Raw genomic sequence first — 19,625 nt, forward strand, 5'->3', positions numbered from 1 at the left:
AATGTAGATGAATCTTGAAAGCATTAAGTGAAAGTAAACAGATATCAAAAGCCACACATTGTGTGATCCAATTTATTTGAAACCATGTAATAGAAAAATCCATGAAGAATAAAACTGGATTAGCGGGTGACTTGGGAGGGGGAGGGGGAATGGGGAGTAAATGTTAATGGTCATTGGTTTATTTTGGGGGTGATGGATATGTCCTAGAATTAGATAGTTATGGTTTCACTTTTTGAATATTACTAAAAGCCACTGAATTATATAGTTTAAATGGGGTGACCTTTATGGTATGTAACTTTTATTTTAATAAAACTATTATTTATGACAGAAGAAAAGCAACTGATTATACTCTATGAAATATTCCATAATAAATTTTTATTACAAGAAAATTTAATTAACAAATTTATACATTCAACATGGTTATGCCATTTTATAAACATATAGTCGTATGTTCCATTAAATTACAATGTGCTCAGAGATAGTCAGATATCATCCTTTGGCCTCACGTGAGGTTTAGGAAAGCAATTTGTTCAGGCAAGAATTTCATCAATTAAATGGTCATGGAACTTGACTATTCATGGAGACCTAAGGCAAAGGAAAGGCCTCAGCGGGGAGGAGAAGGAGAAAGGAAGGAAACTATATATGAGGGAACCTCTGCAAACATCATAGAAGCTCACAGTTCCATTGTCATAATCCAGAAACACTCCAATCCTACCCAAAGGCCTTTGCACATACTGAATTAAGGGTGGGGAGTTTGTGGACAAAGTATAATGATTGTTCACCTTCATAGAAAATAGCAAAAATGCTTCTTCAGAATCAATAATGATATCAGTATCACTCGTCAAGATATTTTTACAGACTCCCAGAATCCAGTTCGAGGAGTGTGTCACATCCACCTCCCAGTAATGCCTCCCAGAGGTGAAGGCCACAGCTCCCCAGGCCACAAATCTTTCCACAATCTGGGGCTGTCTGGACACGTCGTGATGGTCACCTCCAAACATCACACTTGTACCATCCTCAGAAAGGCTCACATTGTGAATGGTCATTTTCTGACTCAGAACATTATCCACTGCAGAAAGAGCAAAAATGTGGTCAGCAAATGAGATTTCCACAGCCTGAGAGGCAGAGGCTCTCTACCCAATGAGTCTTTTCATTTTCCCTCCTCCAAGGAAATACAAAGCAAAGACAGCAAAGGGAGTTCAGACTAGCTCTTCTATGAAGAGTAAGAGTCATTACTATCTCACCAGCACACAGAAAGACTTCAAATCATACAGAAAAAGAAAAAAAAAAGGGAGATATGAACTCTGTGAAGTCTGATTTAATGTCAACGTCTTGACAGTTTATTTCAGGACTCACCAAAAACATTTTCTTTTTCTTTCATTTAGAAAACTATTCTTGTGTCCTTTGTCGTTAATATGATCTAGCATGTAGATAGCACTTGCTATCATGTGGGTATTTATTGGGCTATGGTCTCTACTTACTACATTTTCAAAGGTCAAAATTTTGATAGAAATCCATCAATGAATAGTTTGGAAGCTTCTAAAAGGATGTTCTGGAAGCTTCTAAAAGGATGTTCTGGCTAACCATGTTCAAATATCCCTTGCCTTTCAGTTGTTCTGAAATTGATCTAATAGCATTACAATTATCCTGCCTAAGCTAATTTTAGTCTTTTCTGTCAATTCTTGCTGATTTTAGAAATAATAAATCTTTTTGTACAATGCATAATAAATGAGCTGGTAATACAGAACAAATTAAAAACCAGCAATGCCATATTTAACTTTATAAGAGTGAAATAAACTGAATAAACACAATATTGATGGTTACTCACAAAAGTAAATATTCTATCTCTTTATAACCACATGAGCAAGCTGGTTGCTCTCCTCTTGCTCTGCCTATGTCATATGTAACTGAATATATATCTCTAGGTTTGCATTTTCGGTAAACTATAGGTTGCCAAGTTCAGCCTTGATCTTTGTAATACGACTATACAAGCAGGAAAAATGTAACAACTTTGGGAAGTTATGTACTACCTTCATGTCAGAAAAAATAAAATAACAATAAAAGAAGGCTCCTTCCCAAGAAGTTCTAATGAAATGTAGTCCTGTTCACTGAAGGTTGACTCTTACCTCTGAAGCTGTTCAGCATGTCTAGGATTCCAGTGACAGGCCAGGAAGTGAGTTCTGGGTTCACTGGCTGAGGCTTTTGCATCTGTATCAAATCAGTCCTGTAACAAATGATGTCAGTTACATTTCAAGGTCAAAGGCTAATCACAGGACCATTACAAAAAAGCAGTTTTTAATCCAGGATATTTTGTCAGAATTCTCCTATTTTTGGTTAATTGGATATACATTATATTCTACACACTTGGGAATATAAAAAGTTACCATACTTTTTTCTAAATATAAATTACATCAAATTTCAACTCCCCCATTCTTCTCAGACTTTACTCCAGTTTTCAACTTATTGAACTTCATTCACTTCCTCTATTCCAACTCAGGTGATGCAAAGATCCTGGGCATTTTTACAGAGAGCAAAAAATTCAGGCAAAGCCTTTGGGACTGCAGTCAGCAAGTAGTCATCAAGGATACGTTCAGTGTCTAAAAGGAAGAGTTCACTGAGCCCGACGTGTTTGCTCTTATCAGCCCATTAAGGGAATCCAATTCCAGCCTGGCTGCCTTGGTCCTGAAGGTCTAACTTTCCAGTGAGCACCAGGAAGCCATTAGCTCTGAGGTCCTACCTACAAGGGGGCTTGCTGTAATGCAACAGGCTGATTCAGTGCTACTCCTAGGAACAAAATCACAGCCCCTCTTCCTATTAGGGAATTTGCCCCTTTCCTGCCATTTTCACCTTCCAACTCATTAGTGTAGGTGCTTCCTCTGTGATATCTCAGAAAAATCCCTTCCCTAAGTTTTACTGTGGTGAGTCTGGAGAGGATGGGGTGAGTGGGTGGAACAAAGCCCAGAATGTCAGAAAGTTTTCAGGTATATTTGAATTCAGCCAAATGAAAAGGAAACTTCTCAGACCAAGGATCAGAAGGCCTCTAGAATCCTTTTGAAATAAAACAGAAAATAGCCAAAAAGACGATGCTAATAGATCAAAAGATGTACTGTTCGTCATCCATGTGCGAGGATTCTGCATGTATGGATTCAACCACGGATTGAATCTGTAATTTCTGTTTTATTTTATTTATTTATTTAGTTAGTTAGTTTACACTAGGTCCTTGTTTGTTATCTATTTTTTTGTTAAATTTATTTTACTTATAGAATAATACATAGATAAATTCTTTTCAAAAAGTTTGAACATTATAGGTAAAGCTAAAGTCTCCCTTGACCACCATTTTTTTTTTTTTTTTTTTTTTTTTTTTGCGGTACGTGGGCCTCTCACTGTTGTGGCCTCTCCCGTCGCAGAGCACAGGCTCCGGACGCGCAGGCTCAGTGGCCATGGTTCACGGGCAAAGCCGCTCCGCGGCATGTGGGATCTTCCCGGACCGGGGCACGAACCCGTGTCTCCTGAATCGGCAGGCGGACTGTAAACCACTGCGCCACCAGGGAAGCCCTGACCACCATTTTTAATCCTGATCTTCTTCCCTATGGCTTGAGGTAACCACTGTGTGTTATTTATTTTAAATATAGCAGTGTGTACATGTCAATCCCAAATTCTAAATCCATCCCTCCCCTACATTCTTCCTCCCTGGTTCTAAATGGAAAATATTCAGAAAAAAAAAAATTCCTGGAAGTTCCAAAAAGTGAAACTTGAAAATGCCACATACGTGGGAACTATTTACATAGCATTTAATTTACATTTTATTAGGTGTTATAAGTAGTCTAGTAATGACTAAAGTGTATGGGAGCATGCTTATAAGTTATCTGCAAATACTATGGCATTTTCTATAAGGGATAGTGCATCCCGGGATTTAGATTTTGGGGATGGCCTGAAAACAATTCCCCGTGGCACCAAGGAATGACTATCCAACCACTTCATCAAAAAGACAACAACTTTTCCAGAAATCAAAAGTCATTAGCGTACACTCACATTTCCAATACATTTCCCGAGGCCTGCAATGAAAAAAAAAATCACGTTAATCATGAGAGTTCTGTCCTTTTGCATCTTCTTTACTATTCTTGTTTGTTCAATAAGGTATTGTTTTTCTCATTCTCCTCTAAGGAACAATCAGAGGCTATCTTAATAACAGAACTTAAACTAAAACATGATGAGCTTCCTCAGGGCACATTAAGGAAGGAAGGAAGGAAGCCAGGAAGAGTCTGTGTAATGATGCAACAACATCAGGTTTCCAATGTCAGTCATTTCTCAGTCCTATTCCCAAGGAGAGATCTCACCATTTATGATGACAATTAAAGCAAAACAAGGAACCATATAAAACGAATTATAGAGTGCATTGAAATTGACTACCAGTTCTAAAAATTTTACCTAGACAATGGGCAAAACCTCAATGTCTTCAGTAAGTGTGGGATAATAGAGTGACAACGTATTGAGAATTACTCCAAGAAAATTAACTTTCCCCTGGTCACAGAATTTTGCTGATTTTCGATAATCTGTCTGGATAGTACTCCTGATCACACTGAAAAAATTTTGTCCTATGTTAGCTAGTGAAAGGATTAAAAAAAACCTCCCAAAGATTACCAGGCTATGAGAAATAAGGGATTGGACAAGTAAGTTAATGGGAGTCAAGGAGCATCATCCCTTAGCTGAGATAAGAGTATATGCAGGTAACATTTCAATGTCATGGCAACAGTACCCAGAATAGTACTTCTGTCTCTGAGGATGAAACCTCCCTTCTCACCTGGAGCAGCTCCAAGTCGGGCTTGTGGCACATCTCAGTCAGCTCTCTGTACATTTCTTTCAGACTTTCTTTCTGTTGAGTCATTCTGAATTCACTCTCCCTGAGTTGCTGAAGAGTCTCCTTCGCTTCTTCCTCCAGCGCCTCCAGATGGAGTTGCTCCTGCTTCTGGAGAAACAGGTGGATCCTCTGATACTGAACTTTGATCATCACCTTCCTTATGGCCGCATAGTTCTGCAGAGATAGTGGATTCAAAGAATCACTCATCCTCATTCTCAACAGAAAACGTCAAACATTATTTCCTTACTGTCATCGGGAAAGCTCTTGACAAACTTTCTGCCTCACACCTCAAAGGGTCCTTCCTGTCCATCCTTTCTCTAAGTTTCTCGCCTTTTTTCCTTTTTAAATCAAGCCATCTGAGGGGGTTCCAGTTTTTCTCCCTAGGAGGATTCTTCAGGGTTCTTACTCCATCAATTATTTCCTCTCTTACCCAAATCTTGTTTTTTCTTGTTCCTTTCCCTGATTTTTCTAAATATTCTTTTATTAGGTAAACCCCATACTGTGCATCTTTAAAAATATGCACTAATTCTCCTCTAGGTACTGCTGTATTCCTCTCCTCACCTTCACAGACACACTTAGCACAATGTTGTCTTATACTCCATGTCTGAGAAGGTTTATTCAAATCTTCAAAAATGTGGCCTAGGAATACGTTTCATGCCTTGGTTTTCCCATATACTAGCACTCTTTGAACTAGTTTGTATTGGTCTGTTATAATTGTGATTACTGATGATAGGTCATTTGAAACCACTACTCTTTCCAAGGAAAAGACCACCATCTTTTACCTGGTAATTTGAATTTTGCTAAAAGTCTAAGCCAGGATTATATCTGTCTCCATGCAAACAAATAGAATATTTTAATTCTTACCTCTAACAACTGAGTTTTGTTAGCTTCTTGATTCAGACTGTTTTGCATCTCTTGTGTCATTTTCCTTAAAGAGTCCATTCTCTTCAGAAGTTTCTCCTGCAAAATAACCATGAGCTTTAGCGACACAGATGATACCATAAATTCCATCCCCTTATGTATGAGCAAAGGCAGTCATTTAGAGCAGGGGTCCCCAACCCACTGGGCCGAAGACCGCTACCAGTCCACAGCCTGTTAGGAACGGGGCCGCACAGCAGGAGGTGAGAGGGGGGCGAGCAAGTGAAGCTTCATCTGCCACTCCTATGGCTCCCCATGGCTCCCCATGGCTCGCATTACCACCGGAACCATCCCCCCAACCTCTCCCTGCCCCCATTCATGGAAAAATTGTCTTCCACGAAACTGGTCACTGGTGCCAAAAAGGATGGGGACCACTGGTTTAGAAAATAGAAATCTTGAGTTTGAATGATGTGGTCAGATTTTTCCACATTAATCTAATTTGATTCTAATATGTTGAATATCAAAGTGACAGAAACATATAATGAAGAATTGGGGTGGGGGGACTTCCCTTGTGGCGCAGTAGTTAAGAATCTGCCTGCCAGTGTAGGGGACACAGGTTTGAGCTCTGGTCCTGGAAGATCCCAAATGCTGCAGAGCAACTAAGCCTGTGTGCTCTAGTGAGCCTATGCTCTAGACCCCATGAGCCACAACTACTGAGCTCGCGTGCCACAAGTACTGAAGCCTGAGTGCCTAGAGCCCATGCTCCACAACAAGAAAAGCTACTGCAATGAGAAGCCTGTGTACCACAGCAAGGAGTAGCCCCCGCTCGCTACAACTAGAGAAAGCCCACACGCAGCACAAAGACCCAATGCAGCCAAAAATAAATCAATTAATTAAAAATTTAAAAAAGAAAGAAAGAATTGGGGAAACTTTATAGATAATGGAATCTCTCATTTCCATGAGAGAAATGAAATTTCTCATTTCCTAAGAAATTGAGACTCAGATTTTTATATAACTTGACTAAGAATGCGTCAAGCTCACATCAGAAGCCAGTGTGCCTTGTGCTACCACATGCCCCAGGATACAGCAGTTCCACATGTTTGGACAATTGGGCAACAACATTAAAATGATACACTTACATGACCTACACTGAAAAATCTCCACCTCGACCATCTCCATCCCCATCAACTTCATTATTATCCTCATCTTTCTGTCTGATTTAGGAGCCTGTAGGTTCCTAACTGCTTTAGAAGCATCACCTACCCGGTATTCCTCAGCAGCCCATTGTATTGGACTGTGGCTGTGAGCTGCATGCTCTGGGGACTCAGAGCAGGGGCCACAGAGCAGGGTCTTGTCAACCTCACAGAAGAGTCCTTTGGCTTCTTTGTGTGTCAAGCAGATCTGCGCCTCCAAGCTGTTGGTTTGTTTAGCTGCGTCCTGTCTGGCGAGGGAAGCCAGCCTCTTGAGTACAATATTGGTTTGGAAATCTGGCTTCTCTGATAGTCCCCTGCACTCAGGGCAGCTCTTTGGAGTCTGGTCTTCCTCCCAGCAGAGGTACAGGCAGGGACGGCAAAAGCTGTGCCCACAGTCTATGGTGACGGGGTCTATGAAGTAGTTCATACAGATGGAGCAGGTTAGTTCATTCTGGAAGGCTTGCAATGTGTCTGAATCCATGTTTCTGAAAATTCAAGACAGAATTAGAGAGGATAAGAGAGAAAGTCTTTCTTCTGCCCTGATAAGGGAAAGTAAAGCCTTTGGACAAAGTCCTGTCTGTCTGAACTCTATCTAATTTACCTATATGCTTACCCTCAGTACAAACCTAGAAATGGTGAATACAGACAGGTTCATGCTGATACAAATGATAAAATTACATAAGAGAGTCCCTAGCAACTTTTTTGTTTAAAATAAACCATGTTCTCAGTCATACCTAAATTACATGGATGTGCTTAAAGCTTAGACCAGCGGGTAAATGGTGACTCCAGAGTTACTTTTATTAGCTGATTGGTACAGAAGCACATATATAATCTCAATCTGTCTGTCTCTCTCTCTCTCCATGACTCCATGACTGGAACCCATACTTGCACACACTTTGTCTCTATGCTAATGTTCTCTATGTCTCCTGTCTCTGAACTGACAGATGTGCTTTTCTAAAGACAAATAAAATTGTTTAGAATAATTTAAACTTAATATAATCAATGTTGGCTTTACCCTTGGCATCTTAAAACTATAAACATTTCAGTGTTTGCTTCCAACTTAAATAGCAAAACTCCTCCTTTCAAGACAAAAAAGGAAAAAATTATGTTATTTCTAGTTCAGCAAAACAATTTTTCCTGGAGTCAGTTCAGATCATCAGAGCACTTCACATTTTGAACTAGTGAATGTTCAAGCTACAACAGTAATGAGTAAAAATTAATCAGTTGTTTTTTAAAACCAAAGAAAAAATTTGAATATACATGAGGATTTTCTCTCTACACTAGAAATTCCAAAGATGTAGTTAATGGAAGCAACATCATATTCTCTTTGTTTCTGATATTTCCCTATTTGACCAATGCCACTTCTTGGGAGTCCCTATCAGTTCATTGGATCTATCCTGAACACTTTTCAAATCTACACTGCAACCTGAAGGCTTTAAAAATACAGCGCCTTTATTCTGGCATGGACATATATACACTACCAAATGCAAAACTGATAGCTAGTGGGAAGCAGCTGCATGGCACAGGTTTATCAGCTCGGTGCTTTGTGACCACCTAGAGGGGTGGGATAGGAAGGGTGGGAGGGAGACGCAAGAGGGAGGAGATATGGGGATATGTGTATATATATATAGCTGACTCACTTTGTTATACAGCAGAAACTAACACACCATTGTAAAGCAATTATACGCCAATAAAGATGTTTAAATAAAAATATATATATATAGTGCATATGAACTTTACAAGAAGATATTCTAATTCATTCAACACATTTAACTCTTATGTTCATCTGTATAAAGGCTATGAAATGTATACATTATGTTGAACATTTTAGGTGTTCTATGTGTTTCATAAATACATATGTCTGTAGAAATCTCATTTAAGACCTAAAAACATCTAATAACATGTAAGGTAATGGAATAAAAATGATTACATATGTTAATATTACAAATATCAATATATTACAATTGCTCTAGTTACAGATATTTTAAATATTAAGGTCATTTAAAAAAACTAAGACAACTACTTGTTTGCTTGGACAAAACCCAAGCAGGCTAATAAGTAAATGGAAAGGATTTGGATGAGAGAAAATAGGCATGAAGATATTTACAATCAATTCCTTACTTACCAGAGTCTACTGTGAGTGGTCTTACTTCTGGAAGGCTGCACGTCCTGGAAATCTGTGGATATCAGGGTCAACAAGAACTGTCCAACACCTGGTAGCTGCACTTTCCCTCAGTCCCCCTGAGAGAAGCAGTCACCCCTGGACAAAGTTGCCTTTTAAAGGGTTAGACTCTCCTGAGGCCACACCTACTTCTTGAGATTGGATAATAGCTTCAAAGGGAAGTGGAAAATACTGATAAGTTTACTCAGAAAGGTGTGAAAATGGTTGATTGGGTTTTCGGTATATAGAAAACCCAATCTTAGGGGGTTGAGAGCCTAAAAGAATATAGACTTCTTTTGGGGTAAATGTAAAAAAAAAATTGGTGAAAACTTTTAAACAAAATACTTTATATATGTTATATATACATCAATGTATATGTTTATATTAATATGAATATAATATAGTAATTATTTATACCATAATTATGTGAGTAACTATATTTAATACAATGCATAAAGACGACTGTTTTTTATTGAGGTATAATTGACATATAACCTCATATAACTTTCAGGTATATAACATAATGATTTGCTATTTGCATCTATTGTGAAATGATCACCATATTAGTTAACATTCATCACAGCATGTAGTTAAAAATTATTTCTTTTGTTATGAGAACTTTTAAGATCTACTCTCCTAACCACTTTTAAATATGCATTACAGTATTATTATCTGTAGTTACTATGCTGTACATACTGTAGAATATTATTTTTAACAGAAGTGCCATACTACCTTTATTTTGCTGACACCTATCACAGTTTATCAAATTACCAATGCTTACATACATGTTATTTCACTAAATTATCTATTGTTTGTTAATTGAAGCACTACTTATAAAAAAATATGGGAGCTTCCCTGGTGGCGCAGTGGTTGAGAGTCCGCCTGCCGATGCAGGGGACACGGGTTCGTGCCCCGGTCCGGGAAGATCCCACATGCCGCAGAATGGCTGGGCCCGTGAGCCATGGCTGCTGAGCCTGCACGTCTGGAGCCTGTGCTCCACAACGGGAGAGGCCACAACAGTGAAAGGCCCGCGTACTGCAAAAAAAAAAAAATATATATATATATATATATATATATATATATATATATATATATATAAATTGACCTTGTTAGAAATTTTTAAAGTGAAAATATAAAGAAAATCAATAGTTTTTGAATTTTATTTTATTTATTTTTTTAAACAGCAGGTTCTTATTAGTCATCCATTTTATACACATCAGTGCACACATGTCAATCTCAATCTCCCAATTCATCACACCACCACCCACACCCACAGCCACTTTCCACCCTTGGTGTCCATACGTTTGTTCTCTACGTCTGCATCTCTATTTCTGCCTTGCAAACCAGTTCATCTATACCATTTTTCTAGATTCCACGTATATGCATTAATGTATGATATTTGTTTTTCTCTTTCTGACTTAATTCACTCTGTATGACAGTCTCTAGGTCCATACGTGTCTCTACAAATGACCCAATTTAGTTCCTTTTTATAGCTGAGTAATATTCCATTGTATATATGTACCCCATCTTATTTATCCATTCGTCTGTCAATGGACATTTAGGTTGCTTCCATGACCTGGCTATTGTAAATAGTGCTGCAATGAACACTGGGGTGCATGTGTCTTTTTGAATTATGCTTTTCTCTGGGTATAAGCCCAGTAGTGGGATTGCTGGGTCACATGGTAATTCTATTTTTAGTTTTTTAAGGAACCTCCATACTGCTCTCCATAGTGGCTGTATCAATTTACATTCCCACCAACAGTGCAAGAGGGCTCCCTTTTCTCCACACCCTTTCCAGCATTTGTTTGTAGATTTTCTGATGATGCCCATTCTAACTGGTGTGACGTGATACCTCACTGTAGTTTTGATTTACATTTCTCTAATAATTAGTGATGTTGAGCAGCTTTTCATTTACTTCTTGGTCACCTGTATGTCTTCTTTGGAGAAATGTCTATTTAGGTCTTCTGCCCATTTTTGGATTGGGTTGCTTGTTTCTTTAATATTGAGCTGTTTATATATTTTGGAGATTAATCCTTTGTCCATTGATTTGTTTGCAAATATTTTCTCCCGTTCTGAGGGTTGTCTTTTCATCTTGTTTATAGTTTCCTTTGCTGTGCAAAAGCTTTTAAGTTTCATTAGGTCACATTTGCTTATTTTTGTTTTTATTTCCATTACTCTAGGAGATGGATCAAAAAAGATCTTGCTGTGATTGATGTCAAAAAGTGTTCATCCTATGTTTTCCTCTAAGAGCTTTAGAGTATCCAATCTTACATTTAGATCTCTAATCCATTTTGAGTTTATTTTTGTGTGTGGTGTTAGGAAGTGTTCTAATTTCATTCTCCTACATGTAGCTGTCCAGTTTTCCCAGCACCACTTATTGAAGAGGCTGTCTTTTCTCCATTGTATATCCTTCCCTCCTTTGTCATAGATGAGTTGACCATAGGTGCGTGGGTTTATCTCTGGGCTTTCTACCCTATTCCATGGATCTATATTTCTGTTTTTGTGCCAGTACCATATTGTCTTGATTACTGTAGCTGCGTAGTACAGTCTGAAGTCAGGGAGTCTGATTCCTCCAGCTCTGTTTTTTTCCCTTAAGACCGATTTCGCTATATGGGATCTTTTGTGTCTCCATACAAATTTTAAAATTTTTTGTTCTAGTTCTGTAAAAATGCCATTGGTAATTTGATAGGGATGGCATTGAATCTAGATTGCTTTGGGTAGTATAGTCATTTTCACAATATTGATTCTTCAAATCCAAGAACATTGTATACCTCTCCATCTGTTTGTATCATCTTTGATTTCTTTCATCAGTGTCTTATAGTTTTCTGCAGACAGGTCTTTTTTCTCTCTAGGTAGGTTTATTCCTAGATATTTTATTTTTTTGTTGCAATGGTAGATGGGAGTGTTTCCTTAATTTCTCTTTCAGATTTCTCATAATTAGTGTATAGGAATGAAAGAGATTTCTGTGCATTAATTTTGTTTCCTGCTACTTTACCAAATTCATTGATTAGCTCTAGTAGTTTTCTCGTGGCATCTTTAGGATTCTCTACATATAGTATCATATCATCTGCAAACAGTGACAGTTTTACTTCTTTTCCAAGTTGTAGCTTTTTATTTCTTGTTCTTCTCTGATTGCTGTGGCTAAAACTTCCAAAACTATGTTGAATAATAGTGGCAAGAGTAGACATCTTTGTCTTGCTCCTGATCTTAGAGGAAATGCTTTCAATTTTTCATGATTGAGAATGATGTTTGCTGTGGGTTTGTCATATTTGGCCTTTATTATGTTGAGGTAGCTTCCCTTTATACCCACTTTCTGGAGAGTTTGTATCATAAATGGGTGTTGAATTTTGTTGAAAGCTTTTTCTGCATCTATTGAGATGATCATGGTTTTTATTCTTCAATTTGTTAATATGGTGTATCATGTTGATTGATTTGCATATATTGAATAATCCTTGCATCCCTGGGATAAATCCCATTTGATCATGGTGTATGATCTCTTTAATGTGCTGTTGGATTCTGCTTGCTAGTATTTTGTTGAGGATTTTTGTATCTATATTCATCAGTGATATTGGTCTGTAGTTTTCTTTTTTTGTAGTATCTTTGTCTGGTTTTGCTATCACAGTGATGGTAGCCTCATAGAATGAGTTTGGGATTGTTCCTTCCTATGCAATATTTTGGAAGAGTTTGAGAAGGATAGGTGTTTGCTCTTCTCTAAATGTTGGATTGAATTCACCTGTGAAGCCATCTGGTCCTGGACTTCTGTTTGTTGGAAGATTTTTAATCACAGTTTTAATATCATTACTTGTGATTTTTCTGCTCATATTTTCTATTTCCTCCTGTTTCAGTCTTGGAAGGTTATACCTTTCTAAAAATGTGTCCATTTCTTCCAGGTTGTCCCTTTTATTGGCATAAAGTTGCTTGTAGTAGTCTCTTAGGATGCTTTGTATTTCTGCGGTATCTGTTGTAACTTCTCCTTTTTCATTTCTAATTTTGATTTGAGTCCTCTCCCTCTTTTTCTTGATGAATCTGGCTAATGGTTTATCAATTTTGTTTATCTTCTCATTAGAGGAGGAAGATGGCAGAAGAGTAAGATGTGGAGATCACCTTCCTCCCCACAGATACATCAGAAATACTTCTACACATGGAACTGCTCCTATAGAACACCCACTGATCACTGGCAGAAGACCTCAGACCTCCCAAAAGGCAAGAAACTCCCCAAGTACCTGGGTAGGGCAAAAGAAAAAAGAAAAAACAGAGACAAAAGAATAGGGACGGGACCTGCACCAGTGGGAGGCAGCTGTGAAGGAGGAAAGGTTTCCACACACTAGGAAGCCCCTTCGCAGGCGCAGGCAGAGACAGCAGGTGACGGAGAGGGGAAGCTTCAGAGCCTCGGAGGAAAGCGCAGCAACAGGGGTGCGGAGGGCAAAGCGGAGAGATTTCCGCACAGAGGATCGGTGCCGACCAGCACTCACCAGCCAGAGAGGCTTGTCTGCTCACACGCGGGGACGGGCGGGGCTGGGAGCTGAGGCTCGGGCTTCGGTTGGAGCTCAGGGAGAGAGGGAGTCCAGGAAAAAGTCTGGACCTGCCGAAGAGGCAAGAGATTTTTTTCTTCCCTCTTTGTTTCCTGGTGCGCGAGGAGAGGGGATTAAGAGCGCTGCTTAAAGAAGCTCCAGAGATGGGCGAGAGCCGCGGCTAACAGCGGGGACCCCAGAGACGGGCATGAGACGCTAAGGCTGCTGCTGCCGCCACCAAGAAGGCTGTGTGCGAGCACAGATCACTCTCCAAGACCACAAGTTATAATGTGAATCAACTCCAGGTAACAAATTGTCTCTTATAAAATGAATAAATGCAATAATCTCTTCTAAACTGGACTAAGGTTGCCCTATTTGTGTTTCTGAGAGACCATAATATTTTTGCTCTTTTTTTTCCCCATAGTTTTTGATTTACATATAACTCTGAGTTGTCAATCACCAAGTTTAAATATTTATTTAAACTTGTTGAAATTTATTTAAAGATACGTCTATAAACTAAAGGTGTTAAAGATATATAAAGTATTGCATTTCACTACCTGTGTTCTCAATTGATTCAACACAATCATCCAGTCTATATGAAACACTTACTTTTGCCTTTCAGGTATGGTAGGTGAACCAAAACAAGATAGCTGAGGCTTCTCCCCCAGAAAACTTACTGTATAGTTAGAAAGATAAGGCAAACACAAAACAATTTTTCAAAACATTAATCACAAGATTTAATAAAATACAACTGAAATGCTTAATGCAAAAAAGATTTAAAGAATAAAATAATAATAAAATTTTTATAGAAATATAATCTGAACCATATATGTATTTTTAAACTTCTTAGTGTCCACATCATAAAAGGTAATTAAAAACATTTGAAATGAATTTCAATAATATACTTAAATATATTCAAAAATTATCATTAAAAATATAAATAATATTGAAAATATTAATGAGCTATTTTACATTCTTTTTTCTATACTAAGTTTTTGATGTCCAGCATGCATTTCATACTGACAGCACAGCTCAATTCAAACTAGTCACATTTCAAGAGCTTGATATCTACATGTGGCTACCCTATTAGGCATTATGTAATTAGACAAACCACCTATTACATGGGAGACACATTGTTTTCAAATCCTCAGGTGACAGAACAATTTCAAGCAGTCTTAGGAAAAGAGGGTGGATTGGAACCCACTATCTCCAAATTCCATAGCAATAGATGAGCATTATAAACAGTCTCATGATAATTTTAGAGGGAAAGTTGTCAAAATCAGCCAGTCTGTTTGCTTTGTAAGAGAGGACTAATTGGCATCTGTACTTGGCATCTTAATGTCCACCAGTGAAGTTCTTTATTTTCTGGATACTGTGAATTGTATTCTTTAGGCCTTTTGTAGAATTTCCAAAGACTAGACTTTTCTTAGGATATTGTACGTTAGAGAAGATTAGGTTATCTTAGGTGTAAACACAAGCTCAAATCATTTTGATTGGATTTACACAATGGCCTAATTTATTTTTAAGGAAACATCTACATGTTCCTGCAGTCCTCAATCCAAGGGACAGTGATTGCTCCATATATCTGTAATTCTTATATTCTGTTTTTTTAAAAATAATTATTTATTTATTTGGCTGTGCCAGGTCTTAGTTGAGGCACACAGGACCTTCCTTGTGACACGCGGGCTCTTAGTTGCGGCACGTGGCGTCTAGTTCCCTGACCAGGGGTCGAACCTGGGCCCCCTGCATTGGGAGTGTGGAGTCTTAGCCACTGGACCACCAGGGAAGTACCTGTAATTCTTATATTCTTTAAACTTCTTTTCACCTTTTACTAGACAATACTTCATTGCTCCAATGCTATTGTAATTAATCATTCTTTACATTAACTTTCTCTGTTTATGTTTCTGTGTGGTTTCTCTGTCTTAACTGAATGCTAATGCATAAGTGTTATATCAATGCAAGGGAATGCTCTATGTCAGTGGACTCTAATGACCTACAGCCACAATAATACATGGATGAAATGTCAAAAGTGAGTGAAAAAATCAAGTCCTAGAAAAATATACATGGTACAATTTTATTTATAAAAATTCTAAAAATACACAACAAATAACAGACTGATGTTTTCTACATGTGCAGTGACAGGAGTAGTTTTGTAAGTGCTGAATTAGACATGACTCTCTGATAATGCCACATAAGTGTATTAAAATTTTACGCTGTTCTTAATTTCAACACTTAGTCCAACTTCAGAATAACTTTCTATAATTACAGAATAAAAATCATCCATCTTTCTTATTCGATCTATATGGAGAAGAAAAAAGAATGCCAAGGTGGATATATGTATCTATCTGTATCTATATATGTATATATATGTACATAACTTTATTTTTCAGTTTATCTGTACATCCAACATGATTCTTTCTGAGTGATACATCATACTAATTCAACGTGTTCCCCAAAGAAACTTCTTAGGCTACTTCTCTCAGAGTCCCTGCTGCAGCCTGCACGGTGAAGGCTGCAATAGAAATGTGTCTCTTTACTTCTTCCCAGGCCTTGGAAGGATCCACCTTGTTTTCAATATCAAACAGAGCATCGAAGATCCCTGGGAATGACTCCCCCATATACTTGTTGTGGCTGCTTGGAGCATAGATGACATGTCTGTTGATAAAAATAGTTTGCTATCAGTTGCTCGAATTATATATACAAGGGAAAAAACAGGGACATTCTACAATTCGTGGATTGTATAATTCTAATTGCTACTTGTCAACTAAATTTACAAGTTCAATCTCCAAAGACTAGTCTATGAAATATGTGGCAATTAATTATATTTTGACTTTAGACAGATGACTTAAAGTGGCTCAGAGCAACAAAAATGATGACAATGATAGCAACAACAGCTTGTCACCTACTATGGATCACGCTTGGCATTCAATTATTTACCTATCATTTTTCTAATCCTTGAAAATAAACTCTACAGAGTTGAGATTATCATTTCAAAGAGGAGGAAATTGAGGTCTGGGCGATGAAGTGATCACTCTCAAGGCACACTGCAAGAAGTGATGACTTCAAAATACCACTCTATCCTCTGAAATGTAGCACAACTGTGATTATAGGGTTTCATTTGTGACCAGACAACCTATCATTGTGTTTTCCTCCTATTTAAAAAAGAAGTCATGTTATAATACCTAGTGTCAAGCATGAAGAATCATTCAAAACAGTTTTATAACATTCAACATGACCTAGGAAGAAGGTGATGTTTTTACTGAAGGAGCTTAGCCAGTGCATGTAACAGCCCTGGAAGAGAAGGACAAGTTCCATAGTAAAGAGGTAAAGAAGGAAAGGAACATGATTATGCCACTAAGGGGGATCCATTCACCCTGTCTGGATGATGCCCTTATGCCCAATTCCAATTCTTTCATAGATAATCCCTAAACAGAAAGATGAGGTCGTTTCTGGCTGGTCAATGATCTAATTCTTTCTGAATACTTAGTAAGATCAACCTGGGGACAGTTGGTGTTTATCAGAAATAATTATAATTGTCAAAAATTAGAAAAAAACTAAATGTCAACATTAAGAGATAGAGTAAATAAATATATATATTTATTATGCCTTATGTATACGCATAAATATACATATATTCAAAATAAAATAAGAGAGGGGCTAAAATTATGTATACCAAAGGACAAACATGATTTTATATCTGACAAGTAGAGTTGGGGAGATTTTTATTTTCTACTTCTGACTTCCTGGGTTTTCTAAATTTCCTGCAATGAACATATACTCTTTTATACATAGAAACAAAAAAGATAATAAAATAAAGATCTGTAGTAATCATATTACATTATATAAATAAATAATATATTTATCATTTACTACATATATTTTGGAATTTTTTATATGCTTGCAAGAAATCAACTATATTTTTCCCACAGGGCAAAAAATAAGAAAAAAATTATATTAAAATAAAGAGTCATATTTTTACCCTTACCTATAGAAAGGCCTGTCTGGTAATCCTAAAGGATCAATAAATGCTCGTTCCAAAAACATCAGTTGATCATTCATAATTCTTAATAATATTGGGCTGGAAAAGGAAAGGAATACAGTTGTAGCTTCATGAAAATATGTGCACTACTCAGCAAACTAAAAATTCAAAACAAAACTAAACACAGCTAATATATTTTAACTTCCTATAACATGCAAATTAAGAACAGTAGCATGCATAGTTACATTTTTTTAAATCCTACAAAATACTACTCTGCTGAGGCTTATAAAAGGACCAAAAAAGTTCAATGTGCCCATGGAAAAAATATATAGTAATTTTTATTTATATTGAAATAATTAATTGATAAACCTAGGTATTCAAATACAGGCAAGACTTTTTTCACCTTAAATCTCATAAAAATCTGTTCATAGAAGTCATTTCAATATTGAAATGGAATAGTCTATTAATGTTTAGTAGGGTACCTGGGGAATTATACATATTTACCAAATGACAGCTAATAATATTTTTATTATTATTTTTAAAGATAAACCTATCATGAACAAAAGGGGTGGTGCTTATTTCACCCTTTCAACAACATTTGAATGCCTGTTATGCATCAGACACTTCTGGCTTTCACAGAGCTCACATTCCAAAGTGTGTGGGACAGCGTTACTATAATAAAAATGACTCAATATAACTGAAAATTTACCAGCAAGCCTGGAGTAGGGCAACAACGTTATTAAATTCAACCTATTAAGTCTGTCATAATGAGAAATAACCATTACCATGAGGAATCATAAGTTACTTTATATAAAAATTTATCTTAGTTTTGTTATTTTTTAGATTTAATAATAAAACAATGTGCCCATTACTATTCTGAATGTTTATAAAATTTGTTCTTTTTAATCTTCAGAGCAGTCCTCCAAGTTATGCAGGATAATAGCCCCGTCCCACAGATGAGATACTCAGATTCAGTAGATAAATGACTTGCCCAGGTTCACAACTAGAAAGTTTTAGAGTGAGTAGTAGCTCAGTACTATTCCTTCAACTGCACTGTGTTGACAACAGGAAGACAGACTAATTAAAGGCCCCACAGATTGGATTTGAGCTATTTTCAACATTCATTTATTTAGCATCAAGAACTCAGGTTTTGCGATAGTATAAAGGTAAACTGGGCATACACTTTACCTGTGAGCAGTTCTCATAAACTAACAAAGGCGGCAACTGAACGAACCATAATTTCAATAAGACGCTACAGGTTTCCGAACCAAATTCATAAAGCATTGCTACAAACACAAAAATTCATGTGGTTACGCACACACCCCATTTGGATGTTCCTTGTACAGAGCAGGGTTCAATCTGAAATACCCCTGGGAGGTAAATGCTCACAGCACCAGATGTACGTAAACAGGATCTATTTCCACCAGAAGCAGGCTGGCCTCCCTAGGGTTGGAGGAGGTAGGTCTTGAGGTTGAATACTATGTGAGCATAAAAGTACCAGGGAGTCAACACTCTGTATCCTTTGATGGGTTAAGGGATTGATTTAAGAAAAGCAGGATTCAAGAAGTGTCTCTTCCTCACATTTCAAAGTTTTGGTTGAGAAATTCAACATCTACTTTAATTTACTTTAGCCAGCATTTACTCATATTATGTACAAGGCATGGCTCCAGGTGTTTCAGGATATGTACCTTAACTATCATTTAGAGATGGTAAGACAAATACAGAAATACTCAAGGAAGTGAAAGCTCAGTGTCCTGGATTACCATACCATGCCAACAGCAGTTCTCCACAAGGAAGAAACGTCATTTACTTAATGATAGAAAATCAGCTTAATAGACTATATGGTGCTTGGCATTTCTCTAAAATTTATTTATAATTGTTGATTTTTTACTCACATAAAAAATTTGGAAAGAATTGTAAAGTATAAGAAAAAAAAATCTTCCTATTCACCCAAGGATAACACGATTATCATACTAATTGGTTTTCTGTAAGATTTTCTCTATATTCGATAAAATATTATATATGTACAATCTTATGACCTTTTTGTTTGCTTAACATTTTATTA

The 19,625-nt window shown here is 37.2% G+C and overlaps 2 protein-coding genes across 3 annotated transcripts in view; both read right to left on the reverse strand.

Moving 5' to 3' along the window:
• Positions 1 to 575: 575 nt before the first annotated feature.
• Positions 576 to 7,390, reverse strand: LOC307181106 (tripartite motif-containing protein 64C-like; the record flags this gene model as incomplete). The annotated part of the gene is made up of 6 exons (XM_079946595.1): positions 576 to 1,069; positions 2,127 to 2,224; positions 4,033 to 4,055; positions 4,802 to 5,032; positions 5,723 to 5,818; positions 6,980 to 7,390. The coding sequence occupies 6 exons, from the start codon at positions 7,388 to 7,390 to the stop codon at positions 576 to 578; spliced, it is 1,353 nt and encodes a 450-aa protein (XP_079802721.1).
• Positions 7,391 to 15,641: 8,251 nt separating this feature from the next.
• LOC307181104 (glutamate carboxypeptidase 2) overlaps positions 15,642 to 19,625 on the reverse strand; it is a 63,931-nt gene continuing 59,947 nt past the window's right edge. For both annotated transcript variants that reach the window (XM_079946592.1, XM_079946593.1), the window contains 2 exons: positions 17,567 to 17,659; positions 15,642 to 16,236 (listed from right to left, as the gene is read on the reverse strand). In XM_079946592.1, coding sequence (XP_079802718.1) covers positions 16,047 to 16,236; positions 17,567 to 17,659 — 283 coding nt within the window. In that variant the 3' untranslated portion in view covers positions 15,642 to 16,046. The remainder of the gene's footprint in view (positions 16,237 to 17,566; positions 17,660 to 19,625) is intronic.

Source organism: Stenella coeruleoalba (assembly GCF_951394435.1).
Source record: "Stenella coeruleoalba genome assembly, contig: scaffold_330, whole genome shotgun sequence".
NCBI lineage: Eukaryota > Metazoa > Chordata > Mammalia > Artiodactyla > Delphinidae > Stenella > Stenella coeruleoalba.